Source organism: Coenobita brevimanus, chromosome 14 (genome assembly GCF_032717465.1).
Source record: "Coenobita brevimanus isolate Jiangsu-jjx chromosome 14, ASM3271746v2, whole genome shotgun sequence".
Taxonomy (NCBI): domain Eukaryota; kingdom Metazoa; phylum Arthropoda; class Malacostraca; order Decapoda; family Coenobitidae; genus Coenobita; species Coenobita brevimanus.
This window is the reverse complement of record NC_136967.1, coordinates 28,092,174-28,107,531: the sequence shown is the minus strand read 5'-3', so window position 1 is coordinate 28,107,531 and position 15,358 is coordinate 28,092,174. Positions and strand designations below refer to the sequence as shown.

At 37.6% G+C, this 15,358-nt stretch overlaps 1 protein-coding gene across 1 annotated transcript in view; it reads left to right on the top strand.

The window, feature by feature from the left end:
* Positions 1-12,931, top strand: part of bbc (choline/ethanolaminephosphotransferase 1 bbc) — a 149,739-nt gene extending 136,808 nt beyond the window's left edge. The window contains exon 9 of the mRNA XM_080264848.1: positions 12,743-12,931. Within this exon, the coding sequence (XP_080120974.1) occupies positions 12,743-12,931 (189 nt within the window). The remainder of the gene's footprint in view (positions 1-12,742) is intronic.
* The last annotated feature ends 2,427 nt before the right edge of the window (positions 12,932-15,358 follow it).

The window sequence follows — 15,358 nt, the reverse complement described above, 5'->3', positions numbered from 1 at the left end:
ATAACAGACTATCTCCGGCTGACCACATCAGTGAGAAGGTACGGAACATGTATACACTGCTTGCAAATGTGAGAATAGCATTCACATACATAAATGAAGACATGCTAAGAAAGATAATAACATCATTCATCAGACCAACCCTGGAGTATGCATCAGTAGTCTGGAGTCTTTATCTCAAAAAACACATAGACAAGATTGAAAAAGTTCAAAGTGCCACTACAAGATGGGTACCAAGCTTAAGGGATCCAAGCTACGAAGAAAGACTAAATAAACTGAATCTACCAACACTACAAGAGAGAAGGAAAAGAGGTGACATGATTATGCTATATAAATGCATATCAGGGAAGGAGAAAATAGACATAAATGATTACTTAACCAATGGGGAAGCATCAGCAAGAGGACACTGCAAGAAACTGCATAAGAAGAGAGGTGATAAAGACGTAAGGAAATTTAGTTTCCCAAATAGAGCAATTGATCAGTGGAATGCACTACCAAATGAAATAGTGTGTGCCAAAATAATTCACAAATTTAAGGATATATACGATAAATATGGTTTAAGACACGGGACAGTACGAGCTTGACTCATTCCTGTAAAGATACAATTAGGTAAGAGCAATTAGGTAAGAACACACACACACACACACACACACACACACACACACACACACACACACACACAGGTAAACTACCTAATATTTGGAAAAAAGCAAATATTGTCCCCTTATTCAAGAAAGGAAATAGACAAAATCCACTCAACTGCCGACCAGTATCACTGACCAGTCTTGTAAGCAAGGTATTAGAAAAGCTTATAAGAAAAGCTTGGGTAAATCATCTAGAAGAACACAGTATGATAACAGAAAGACAGTTTGGTTTCAGAAAAGGAAAATCATGTGTTACTAATCTGTTGAGCTACTATGACAGAGTAACAAACACAATACAGGAAAGGGAAGGATGGGTGGACAGTATCTATTTAGATTTCAAGAAAGCTTTTGACACAGTACCACACCAAAGACTTTTATGGAAACTGTACCATCAAGGAGGAATTCGAGGCAAACTGTTTTGTTGGATGCAAGACTTTCTCATAAAAAGAGAAATAAGGACAGTACTAAGAGGAAACTACTCATCATGGAAAGAAGTGACTAGTGGAGTACCACAGGGTTCAGTGCTGGCACCAATCATGTTTTTAGTGTACAGTATATAAATGATATAAACAGTAACACTGGAAATGAGAGCTATCTGAATATGTTTGCAGATGATGCAAAAATACAAAGGAGAATTACTAACACAGACTCTTGTAAAGAGCTACAAGAAGAATTAAATAAACTTCATGAATGGAGTAGTACATAGCAAATGGAATTCAATGTGGACAAGTGTCATGTAATCAAGTTTGGTAAAAGTGGAAAAAGACCTGATTGGGATTATAAGTTAGGAAATAAAACCCTATACACATCAGAAAGAGAGAAAGACCTAGGTGTGATTATCAATAACAGACTATCTCCGGCTGACCACATCAGCGAGAAGGTACAGAACATGTATACACTGCTTGCAGATATGAGAATAGCATTCACATACATAAATGAAGACATGCTAAGAAGGATAATAACATCATTCATTAGACCAACCCTGGAATATGCATCAGTAGTCTGGAGTTCTCATCTCAAAAAGCATATAGACAAGATTGAAAAAGTTCAAAGGGCCGCTACAAGATGGATACCAAGCTTAAGGGACCTAAGCTACGAAGAAAGACTAAATAAACTGAATCTACCAACACTACAGGAGAGAAGGAAAAGAGGTGACATGATAATGCTATATAAGTGCATATCAGGGAAGGAGAAAATAGACATAAATGATTACTTAACATATGGAGAAGCATCAGCAAGAGGACACTGCAAGAAACTGCATAAGAAGAGAGGTGATAAAGACGTAGGAAAATTCAGTTTCCCAAACAGAGCAATTGATCAATGGAATGCACTACCGAATGAAATAGTGTGTGCCAAAACAATTCACAAATTTAAGGATATGTACGATAAATATGGTTTAAGACACGGGTCGGTACGAGCTTGACTCATTCCTGTAAAGATACAATTAGATAAGAACACACACACACACACACACACACTGAAAGATAGATGGGTAAAATATCTGGAAGAGATGAATATTTTGGCTGATAGTCAGTTTGGATTCAGAAGTGGAAGGTCATGTGTTTCTAACTTGTTGAGTTTTTACTCAAGAGTGATTGATGTGCATCAGGAGAGAGATGGTTGGGTGGATTGTGTGTATTTAGATTTGGAGAAGGCCTTCAACAAGGTACCCCATAAGAGACTAATGTGGAAACTAGAGCATATAGGAGGACTGAAGGGGAACCGGGAATGGATGAGAGACTTTTTGAGAGACAGACAAATGAGGACAGTAATAAAGGATAGAATGTCTGGATGGAGGGAAGTAACAAGTGGAGTCCCACAGGGCTAGGTGTTGGCACCAGTAATGTTCCTGATTTACATAAATGATATGGTAGATGGAGTGAACAGTTATGCAACTCTGTTTGCTGATGATGCATAGATCTTGAGGAAGGTAGAGGTTGAGGAGGATTGTAAAATGCTGCAGGAGGATCTGGATAGGATACACAAATGGAGCCAGATGTGAGAAATGAAATTCAGTGCAAGAAAATGTAAAATTTTGGAAATGGGAAAAAGTACCAAGAGGCCATCACTGAATTATTTGATGGGTAATGAACCACTCACAAAAGCAAGAGAAGAGAGTGCTGGTCCAGGACAGTTTGTCACCTGAAAATCACATTAACAAGACAGTTGGAGAGACGTATAAACTCCTAACTAATGTAAGAGTAGCTTTTCATTATATGGATGAGGAGATGATGAAGAAATTGATAGTGGCCATGATTCGCCCCAGGTTAGAGTATGCAGCAGTAGTGTGGTTCCCACACAAAAAGAAAGATATAAACAAGATTGAGAGAATACAAAGAACAGCAACTAAAATGGTCCACAGTCTGGCAGATCTGTCATACAGAGAGAGGCTGGAAAAGCTGGATTTGCCCTCCTTAGAAGAAAGGAGAAAGGAGGCCACATGACTGCAGTGTTCAGGATCATGATGGAAGTAGATAAAATTGACAAAGAAGGTCTGTTTTTATGGGATAAGAGAGTAACAAGAGGACATGGAATGAAATTGAAGAAGCCAAGCTGCTTGAAAGATATCAGTAAATATAGTTTTCCGTATAGATGTATAGACCTGTGGATTAGCCTGGACAAAGAGATCATCCAGTCTAAAAACGTAAACGAGTTTAAAGCTAAATTTGACTTATTAAGAAACAGAGACGGGACCCCATGAGCGTAGCTCATTTCCTGTATATCACAATTAGGTAAATACACACACACACACACCAGGCGCCGAGTAGAGTGGACGCACGTCAACACCACTCCATACCTGGCCAAAACCTGGCCAGTGGTTATACCTAAATTAGTATCTTTATATTAGTCAAGCTCTGTACCAGGTTAGTCAAAATGGTGTCCTAAAATAAAAAGAAGTTATAAGTAAGAACGTTGTTCAGGTAAAAAAAACAAAGTAGTGCAAAAATGCGCAAGATCAGCTTATCAGTTGTTTAGTCTGCGACTCTGCGCCAGGGAATGTACTGTAAGTAGAATCTGTGCTCTTAGTACTGCATGATGGCCTACTTTAGTAAAGCAAATTTGGAAAAGAAAAGGGATAAAGGTAGAAAGCAGGATGATGATTTCTACCAAGAACTGATTGAAATAGAGACTTACAATAAACTGGTGGAACGAGTTAGCAGATTAGAGATGGCTTTTCGGAATGAAATTGATGAAATCAAGAAACAGCTGCAGTGGCAGACGGAAGAAATAGAAAAATTAGGAAAAGAAATCAACAAGAAAGACACAACAATAGATGAGCTGACAGTAGAGGTGGGTTCACTTAGGAGGAAAATTAGTGAAATGGCAGGTACAGTAGTCAACCACGAGAGCATTATGGAAGAGTTCAGAAATGATACAGAGACAATCAGGCAAGCAAGCAATCTGATAGATCAGAGCAGTGATATTGAGGAGAAGATAACACAGGTGAATGAAGCAGTGCAAAGCTACAAAAATGATGTGGAAACCACATATCCTGAAATGGTGAAAGTAAAGATAGAAACAAGGGTGGAGGATAAAGCATTAAAAAGGAAGTGAAAAGAATAATCCAAAACAACCCTAAGTTGGTCAGAGATTCAGTAGATATCAACAAATCTATAGTAATCACTGGTATAGAAGAGGAAGAAATAAGAAACAAGATCTTGAGAGACAAAAATGAGATGGCAAATGTAATGAGCATATTGAAGGAAGTATCAGAGGAAATCTGTAATAAAGACATAGAGGAAGACAAAAGGTTAGGAAAATACGAGAGAAATAAGTCAAAGCCCCTAAAGGTAACTTTCCAGAGTGTAAACACTGGAGGAGATACTAAAAAATCCAAAGAAATTCAAAAAAGATACTAAAAAATCCAAAGAGGAGTTCAAAAATGTATGGATAAAAAGATGTCTTACACAAGAGGAACTGGAATTACTGATAGAAAAGAGGGAAGAAGCAAAAACATATGGATAAAAAGATGTCTAACACAAGAGGAACTGGAATTACTGAAAGAGAAGAGGGAGGAAGCAAAAACAGAGAATGAGGGAAGATCAGAGGAGGAGAAGAATACATTTTTTTTTTTTTACAAAGTAATCGGATTGCAGGTTCAAAAGTGGAACATAAACAGGAGGGAATAAAAAGGAGGAAGGTAGTAAAACCACGTCATGGCAAGTATGTAAATAAGTTGATTAAGTTGATGTAGCCTACTCAAATGTGGATGGAATGGTATCAAAATTATTAGAGGTGAATGATTATATCACAGAAAATGAACCACATATAATATGCCTAACTGAAACAAAATTAAGACCAAAGATATCAAATGACATCCTAAACTTAGAGGAATACAATATATGGAGAAGAGACAGGAACTTAAAAAAAGGAGAAGGAATTATAATATTAACAAAGAAAAATCTATAAGTCAAAGAAATAGAACTAGATATACCCTCACAAGTAGAACTGATTGCAGTAGAGATCAATACATCTGAAGGGAAAGTAATTGTAGCCAATTTTTGCTTGCCACCCAGATCAAACACATGGAAAAGAGGTGAATATGAGGATCTGGCAGAGAGTACAATTCAGAGTTTAAGAGCATTACTACATAGAATGGAAGAGAAATCGGAAAGAATTATACCAACTGGAGATTATAATACAAATAGAAATTGGAATATTCTAGATATAATAAGCCAAGAGAGCTGTTGGGACCAAAGGCAACTGGATCTCGTGCAGGAGTTTTTCCTAACGCAACATGTAAGGGAAAGCACCAGAAAAAGAGGACTCGATGCACCCTTAGTGCTGGATCTTATATTTACTAGGCAAGAAAATGATATTGACAGTTTAATGTATCACCCTCCATTTGGCAAAAGTGACCATGCAGTACTAAGTTGCAACTTTAGAATTACATATGACACTGTAGTTAACAGCAATGAAAGTTACAAAACGAGCCTGAATTATAAAAAGGGAAACTATCATGATCTAAAGAAGTACATCTTGGAAATTGATTGGGAAAAGGAGCTTAGAGGACAAGATGTAAATGCTATATATGAAAAATTCTGTGAACTTTATGAAATAGGAGTCCAGAAGTACATTCCACAGCACAAAGAAGCAGAAAAGAGAACAAAGAAATGGTTCAATACAGAATGTAAAAAATCAAAAGAAAAAAGAGATTTGTTGTGGAATAGATACAGAAGACACAATAGTGAGAGGGCATATAACAACTGTAAACAGGCAAGAAACGATTATACAAGAATAAGGAGGGAAGCCAAAAATCTGTTTGAGTAGGATATCATAAATAAAAGTAGTGATCAACGGAAGCTATTTTACAGCAACATCAGAAGCAAAACCAAGGTAAAAGATAAAATACAATCCATTACAGATGAGGGGATCACCTGTACACAAGAGAAAGATATTTGTGAAGCACTAAACAAGAATTTCCAGTCAGTTTTTACAGAAGAAAATAATTTTGAGAGGAATGATGTGGAACAGTTATGCCCACACATATTAACATATACAAATAACAGAAGAAGTCATACAGGAGGAGCTAAGTAAATTAGACAGAGGAAAAGCAAATGGTCCTGATGAAATTTCATGCTGGGTGCTACATGAATGTGCAAAGGAGTTAAGTAAACCATTATTTTTAATTTTCAAGGAATCCTTGGGACAAGGTAAACTACCTGACATTTGGAAGAAAGCAAACATTGTTCCCCTATTCAAGAAAGGGAATAGACAGGGTCCACTCAACTACTGACCAGTATCACTGACCAGTGTTGTATTTAAGGTACTAGAAAAGCTGATAAGGGAAGTTTTGGTCAAACATCTAGAACACGGTACGATAACAGAGAGGCAGTTCGGTTTTAGGAAGGGAAAATCACGTGTTACTAATCATTTAAGTTATTATGATAGAGTTACAGAAACATTGCAGAAAAGAGAAGAATGGGTGGACAGTATCTCGTTAGATTTTAAGAAAGCATTTGACAGAGTACCGCACCAAAGACTTTTATGGAAACTGTACCATCAGGGAGGTATCCAAGGCAATCTCCACTGTTGGATGCAGGATTTTCTCAGAAAAAGGGAAATGAGAACAATATTAAGGGCAACTTACCCATCATGGAGGGAAGTGACCAGCAGAGCGCCACAGGGCTCAGTGCTGGCACCAGTTATGTTTTTAGTATATATAAATGACATAGACAGTAACACTGGAAATAGAAGTTATTTAAATATATTTGCGGATGATGCAAAAATTCAGTGGAAAATTACTAACCTAGATTCTTTCAAAGAACTGCAAGGGGAATTGAACAAGCTTCATGCATGGAGCGATAAATGACAAACGGAATTTAATGTGGATAAGTGTCATGTAATTAAATTTGGTAAAAGTGAGAATAGACCCGTTTGGGATTATAAGTTAGAAAGATCAACCCTACGCATATCAGAAAGGAGAAGGACCTAGGAGTAATTATCAATAACAGACTATCTCCAGATGATCACATCAATGAGAAGGTACGAAACATGTATACATTGCTTGCTAATACGAGAATAGCATTCACATATATAAATGAAGATATGCTGAGGAAGATAACATCATTCATCAGACCAACCCTGGAGTATGCATCAGTAGTCTGGACTCCTCATCTCAAAAAACACATAAAGATTGAAAAAAGTACAAAGGGCCGCTACAAGATGGGTACCAAGCTTAAGGGATCTATGCTATGGAGAAAGACTGAATCTACCAACGCTGCAGGAAAGAAAGAGAAGGGGAGACATGATTATGCTGTATAAATGCATCTCAGGGAAAGAGAAAATAGACATAAATGATTATATATCATATGGTGAAACATCAGCAAGAGGACATTGTAAAAAACTGCAAAAAAAGAGAGGTGATAAAGACATAAGGAAATTCAGTTTCCCAAATAGGGCAGTTGATCAGTGGAATGCACTGCCGAATGAAGTAGTGTGTGCCAAAACTATTCATAAATTCAAGGATATGTATGACAAAAATGTTTTAATACACAGGACAGTATGAGCTTGACTCATGCCTGTAAAGATACAATTAGGTAAGAACACACACAAAACATCTAGGCTGCTTTCATGGGCTCTGTTTTGACATAGCAGTAATTTGAGGGGTTTTATGAAGAATTTGATGGGTTTAAGGCAAGCATCTAGCATGTCATGGTGAGATTTGTATTATTTTTATTTATGTATTGTATTTATTTATTTGATATATATTCTTGTCACTGTATTATGTCTGCTTTACTCTATACAGTAGGCTGTGACCTTTGGAAGCATATTTGTTCTGCTTGGCATCATAGAGGGTTTTTAGTAGTCTAATTAGGGTCTGGCTGGAGATTTGGTTTAACACATTACCGTAGTTTTATTATGCCAATGGGTCCAGTGGATCGGCTTACATGTTTCCAGTTACATGGAAGGCCAGGTTAACATTTTACTCGCATAAATGGAAGAGTCGTTGAACAGTATTACAGTGAGTTAGGTATGAGATGGAGGAACTGCATCTTGATGGTGTAGGACAGGATGACATGGGGGTGATTTATTTGTTGCCACCCCTTCATAGATTAAGATGTCTGGCAGTAGATAGATAGATAATAGATAGAATGTGGTGGTGCAGTGTGGATCAGAGATAAGAAGGAGCACTGTGTATAAATGGAAAGGTGTGAAATATGTAGAGTCAGGTATGAGTGCATATGAGCAGAGTAAAACGGAGATTGCACTGGTGATAAATGATAGATAACAGAGGAATGAAAGATTACAAATGTCAAATTGAGGTACTTGTTTGTCAAGTTAAGATTTGAGCTAGTGATGGGGGCATGGGGGCTCAGTGGTAGAGTGCCTGACTTGAGGCCAGAGTCGTGACTTCGTGCCTCGCCTGGGTAAGCTGCCGTGCTGGGAGAGGTAGCACTCTCCTGTCACCTAGCTGGTTGTAGCAGCTGTGGCTCAGTGGGTTAGAGCACTCTGACCGAAGGGTCAAAGGTTCAGATCCACCTGAGAGTTCATTGGTAGACATCAGGAAAGGCTTTCAGTCATAAAGTGCTATGCTTTCCAAGAACAAAAAGTCCTCTATCCAGGGGCCCTTATTGAAAAAAGGGGACATGGCATTAAAAAAAAAAAAAAAAAAAAAAAAAAAAAAAACATTATTGTGTATGCAGCTCACTGCAATAGAGGTATGGAAGGCTAAGGGCAGGATTTGCGACCAACTAGATACAGTGATAGGACAAATGTCAAGGAATCATAGTGTTTGTGGTTGAAAACCTGAATGGAAGAGTTGACAATAACCCTGTTAAAAAGCAATGTGTCATTGTGGAGTAGCAAAGAAAAATGGTAACTGACAGCAACTGAAAGACTTGTGTCAAGAAGGAATTGAAATTTGGGCAGTGAGGAGCAGAGAACATTCTGGGTTACAAGTTAAGACATGAGTCATTCCTTGTTTAACATGGTTTCAGGGAACATGTTTTTCACTATAAAGCTGATAATCAGTGTAGGAATAATTTTCACTTAACCCCTTAACCGCGGGGCGTCACTTTCGTGACGCTTGGGAGCAAGGGATCATACCTCGGGGCGTCGCTTTTGTGATTCTGTGTTATTTTGAATTCACCCGAGCTTCCAAGTGGGGGCTTGTATCATCTATCAGTACTGCCAATGTCCAACACTAGTCAGCACTCCTAATCTCATCTGTACTCCCATCCATTGTTGACAGTTTAGCCATTTCTCCCCGTTCTTGACTCCCCTCCCTACCCCCCCTCCATTACCCTATCCTCTCGCCTGCCCAGCCGCGCTATGCTAAGTAAATCTTCCCTGGAATTTTTCACTGATTTCATCCATTGAAATAAGCCCTATGCCCTATTCTTATACCAAATAATATATACAAGAAAGAAATAAGGTGAGAGTGCCATACACCTGGAATTGGCTAATTATCACCTGACAACACCTCACGTGCACTCGTTCACTAATTTTCGCTGTTTATTTCTCCTTGAAATATGCCGTATAATCTATTTTCGTAATAAATATACATATGAGGAGGGAAGGGAGAAACCTAAGTGATATTTACATTCACCTGGAACTATGTAATTTATAATGTATTGTCTAGATTTCCTGCCAATCATTTCACTGCTATATATTAGCTGTGTCAAGAGGTTAACATTGGCAGTAATGAATTTCCCTAGGTAGGCCACCACCCTGGCCCACCCTTATCAGTTCACTCTCATCTTCCAAAGTGGAGGTACGTCTGTTCGCTCTTGCTAGCTTCAGGGACTTTTCACCCCCATGCAAAGGGCCCTGTGACCTTTACCCCCTACTAAACTTCGTGTGGAAAGAGGTAAAGGGCTGACAATTGATGAAAGAGTGACTACGATCTTTCTGTTGAGTAGAACAGTGCAAGTGGAATTGTAAATAATATGTAAACAGCAAGTGAAAGTAATGAATGTAAATATACATGAACAGTGGAAAATAGTTTTATAAGTTACTTCAAGTGACAGTGCATAACACAGGGTAAATAAAATAGAAATGTAAATAACGTAAATAAAATAGAGAACGTAAACAGAAATGTAAATGAGTAGTATTATAAGAATACGAGTATATACTCTAGGAGTAATGAAAGTGAAAGTTTCACTGTAGCATGTCTGAATACTTTGAGTTATGAGAGTGAAGGTGAAAGTGACATTCACTCTCAGTGCTAGTATACAGGACGTAAAAGTGAATGCTACGTATTTTACTGAAAGAAATTGAATCCCTAGTGACAATAAACTAATACTACTGAAGGAAACTTATGGATAAAGACTGTAGATATATATAAGTGTTATATAGTAATAGAAATATAAAGTGTGAGGGGTTTTATGAATAATAAATGACAGAGTACCAAGAGCGAACTAGCGCAAGTGCGACGGTCAGACGCGCTCGTAATTTTCATTGCTTTCACAGTGTTTTTTTTTTTGGAGTATGGATCCCAAACTACTTGAAAATCATAGAGTAGTGTTTATAGTGTTAATATCTGGCTGTGGTAATCATATTACGGGTTGTCGGGAAGTGTAAAGTGAAGACTTCGTTACCCAACTTCAGAGGTCTCCACAAGTCCTACGGTAACCGACGAAGGCTCAGCAAACATTCCAGGAGAAAGCTGAAGGTATGTGCCATAAGCATATGTAATTTTAATATTGTAGGACTAATAACTGATTTTTGGCAAATATTTTTTGAGAGTCTGTCGGAGCCCGAATAACCCCGCGGCACACGCAAAACATTGGTAAACCTGCCCGCGGTGTAGGGGTTAACAGTGTTATTCGCTGTTAACCCCTATGCACTGGCATTGTTTAGGCGCTGTTGCTATCTCAATATGCTAATATTTCTGAAAATGGCTTTATTTCAAACCTTCATATCTGGGAAAGTATAGCATTGAGGGAAACAAATTAAAGATCATATTACTCACCAACTCCTCTTCTTGCGAAAGAAGGCATCCCCAAGTCTGCAAGTGGTCATGTTGATGAGTAAGGATGTGAAGAAAATGATTAACTTTTGGTACTTAAGGCAGGATGTACAGTATTCATGCGTGTGCATGAGGCCCTGACCTTGACTTTGGTCTCAGCATGATAGCTGCTCCAGTACTAGATAAACTAGACACAGTTGCATCCAAGGCACACCCTATGGCACTGAGCCCTTTCCTAGTTTCCTTGGAAAGAGGCTTGGCAGGAGTGGATGACACAAGTGGCCATGGGCAACGGGAACAGAATCGGACGAGAGGAACCTGAAGGCATCGTCCTACACCTGGCAAAGGCGTGGGACAGACTGACTCATGCTTGTGTGCAGTGGTGGGCGTCTCACGCTCACCATTGGTGATGAGATCAAATGGTGGCAGGTTCAAATGACGGAGGGAATACATTTTGCTGCTCCTCTTGTCACCTGGTGGTCCCCAGCCACCCATTTTACCGTGGCATATGCCGCTTCCCGGAGGGTAGGGGTTAAGTAATCAGGATGTGCAGTGAATGGTCAGGGTTGGTACAACAAACACTAGCACATCTTTCAGTGCCTTATGTCACAATTCTTTAACCTGCTGATGGTAAAGGTAAAGGTGGGAGCAAATGCCATGAGGCGCTTGGCCACAATGTTCATTTCCATAACATAGGCCTTTGAGCCTATAGCAGGTTATTCACCCAATGACCTGGGACACAAGGCCAGTGCATCATCCAGGTCACCACTGTTACCTCTCCTAGGTGTTACCCTAGGTACTCATTTTACCCACCAACCCAGTACGGGTGGATGGACACCTGAGTCAAGCGACCCCAGCTGCCCATACCAGGATCCAAGCCCTGGCACTAACGGGCCAACAGCTATGCAGTCATCGGGGTGAGTTGATGGACTCTCACATTAAGTACACTGTCACCCACATGCCCAGGCATAACATATAATCCATTTTGCTGCCTTGAATGTGATTTCTTTTTATTATTAGATTCTGTGTGTGTGTGTGTGTGTGTGTGTGTGTGTGTGTGTGTGACATGATTTTCATGCTGTTGTTTCTAGGAACAGCAGTATGTGACAGTCATGTTAGGTGAGGATTGTGGGGAGATTGAAGGGGAGAGGATTTCTGTGATGTTAATTGAGGCATTATTTTGTCTTTTTACAAACAGTTACAGGTAAAGCGAAGGTGAATGGTGTAAGCAGTAGAGAATTTTATTAGCATTTTGAAGTGGATAATGATCTGTACATGTGAGATATTGAAATATTGATTTGATGAGAATATGTTGAAATGATGGTGGACATATTCAAGGAATGCTCCTAGATGGAGTGTCAAAGAAATTATGCAGTAATGAGACTTGGGGTAAGGTTGGAAAAGAGAGACCATTATTTGGTGAGGAAGAAGAGAGAGCAGCGATGCATTGATGAGGAAGAAGGAAGAGAAGTGATTGAGTGAGTGAGGTTGTGAGGATAAAGTAGTGTAAAGGCATTTCTGTCATGGTCATCTCTTGTCAGAGTTCCCAGGAGGAGATAATTGTATGCTTTGTGGGCTGATATATCATATATATAGTAATGCTATATATATATATATATATATATATTTTTTTTTTTTTTTTTTTCTATGACAGTGGAATTACATTTTTTTTTTTTTTTCCTTTCAGGCATATGTTATATATGATGTTATCAAGTACTGCAGGGAAGTGTGTCTGGAAATATGTCATCACCTAAATATTAAGTTGTTCACCATTGTCCCCAAATGTCCACCAGGAGTAAAACACTCTACAGCTGAGAAGAATGGCAGTTCCACCAAATACATGACTCGCAGTAAGAGTAAAGTAACGAACAATTGAGTGTGTGTGTGTGTGTGTGTGTTTGTAAAAAGAAATGAGGAATATATCTTAGGCTTAAGTATAGAGAACTTGTTAAGTAGGGATATTATTGTTTGTATTTTTATCATGTTTCATGCGTTTATTACCTTACCCTTGTCTCCTCGAATGTTACATCATTTGCACTTGAAGCAGATCGTGTAGTATAAAAGACTGATTAGTTTCATAATGATGGTTTTTGATTATGGGATAGGGCATATTTTGTACATCTTAATAATTGTGGTTGTTGCAAATGGATCAGGTCCTGAAGGAAGATATGTATCCAATTAAAACAGTCATCATGATCTAGTGTTACAAAATGGCTTTTGTACCAAAATTATGAAATAATTTAGTCTTTGAAGCTTCAGGGCCTTGAGTGCTGCTCTTTCCCTGTAAGCCTGATGAGCAAAACTGTGAACACAGTAATGATTATATATCTATATCTATCTGTGTATCTGTAGATAGATAGACAGAAATACAGTGACCCCTTGTTAGCATTTGGTTATAGCGATTTTCTTTATTACTTTAAGATGACATTCTGCACTTCTGCTGTTATCGTGCTTTTTTGGCAAAAAAAATATCGTTATTACGCACATGAGCTGGTTTTGCCCAACAATGATATGGAATATCTGTGGTTTCTGATGGCTGTAAGGGATTCATAGATGAGGTCCGACTCAAGGAGTTAATCCCAATTGGTGAAGACCACTAACTCTCCACTCCCTAGCCTTAGAACCCCTTACCTCAAGCCATCTCAGGTCTCTCTGTGGTTTTTGTTTCTTCCTTGTGTCCTTGCCATCACTATCTGTTAACCTAACCATGCCATATTGTGTTTCCGATACTTAACATCTTGCAAGTAATTAATGGGTATAAATTGTTGGAAGAGGGAAAATTTGGGTTTATGAGTGGGGTGCCTGGCACCAATTATGATAAATCCCATAGGTTCTCTGCATTCATTATCATGCAGTGTCATTATCATGTATTTGGCTTAGTACCAGTTATGATAACTAAGGGATCACTTTATATGTATGTGCATCTTATATATATCTATCTATCTATATCTATCTATCTATCTATCTATCTATATATATATATATATACAGTATATATATATATATATATATATATATATATATATATATGTATATATATGTATATATATATATATACTGTAGAAGTCCGATTTTTCGGCATCTATGGGACCAGGCAAGTGCCGAAAAATCAAAATTGCCGAATTATCAAAAACCCTACCCACTCAGTACCTTATGTGTTTCGGCGAACACTATCATCACTACTCATATCATTACAAATGTGTTTGGAGAGAGTACTGTATACTGTTTGATACTGTACAATACTGGAATGAATACAGTACTATATATGAATATGAAAAATAAAGAAATTAGTGAACATACTATATATAAATGTGATGGTACAGTAGGCCTACAAGTTCACATGCACTTACCTAAACTTATAGTAGGTTCCTTATTTACATATGTACAATAGAAGGGGTTGATTGGAGTCTGCTACTGCTGGAAGAAGTTCCCAGCAGTAGAAGGTCCTGCAACAGACTCTAAGGACTCATGGAGAATTTCAAGACTGATGAAAAAAATAGGAAAATCTGCCGAACGATCAGAGATTTTCGTAAATGGGACTATTTCTCAAAACTGACGAAATGTCAGATTTGCCGGGGAATTGGATGCCGAAGAATTGGACTTTTACTGTATATATATTATATATATATTTATATATAGATAGATATTTATATATAGATAGATATTTATATATATATTATATATATATATATATATATATATTATATATATATATATATTTATATATATAGTATATATATGTTTATATATATATTATATATATATTTATATATATATATATATATATATATATATATATATATATATATTATATATATATTTATATATATATATATATATATATATATTATATATATATATATATATATATATTATATATATATATATATATATATATATATATTTATATATATACAGTATTATATATATATATTTATATATATTATATATACATTTATATATATATATTATATATATATTTATATATATATTGTATATATATTTATATATATATTATATATTTATATATATATTATGTCTATCTATCTATCTATCTATCTATCTATTGCCAGATGCCTCAATCCCGTTTGGGGTGGCCACAAACAAATCGCCTCCAAGTTGCCCTGTCCCCCGCCATTTCACTGCCTTGCTCCCAACTCACACCCCCCTCTCTCATATACCTCTCCACCCCATCCCTTCATCTCATCCTCGGCCTCCCCCTCCCTCTTCCCCCCTCCACCTCATTCACATACACTCTCTTCGTCAGTCTTTCACCCTCCATCCTCTCCACATGGCCAAACCA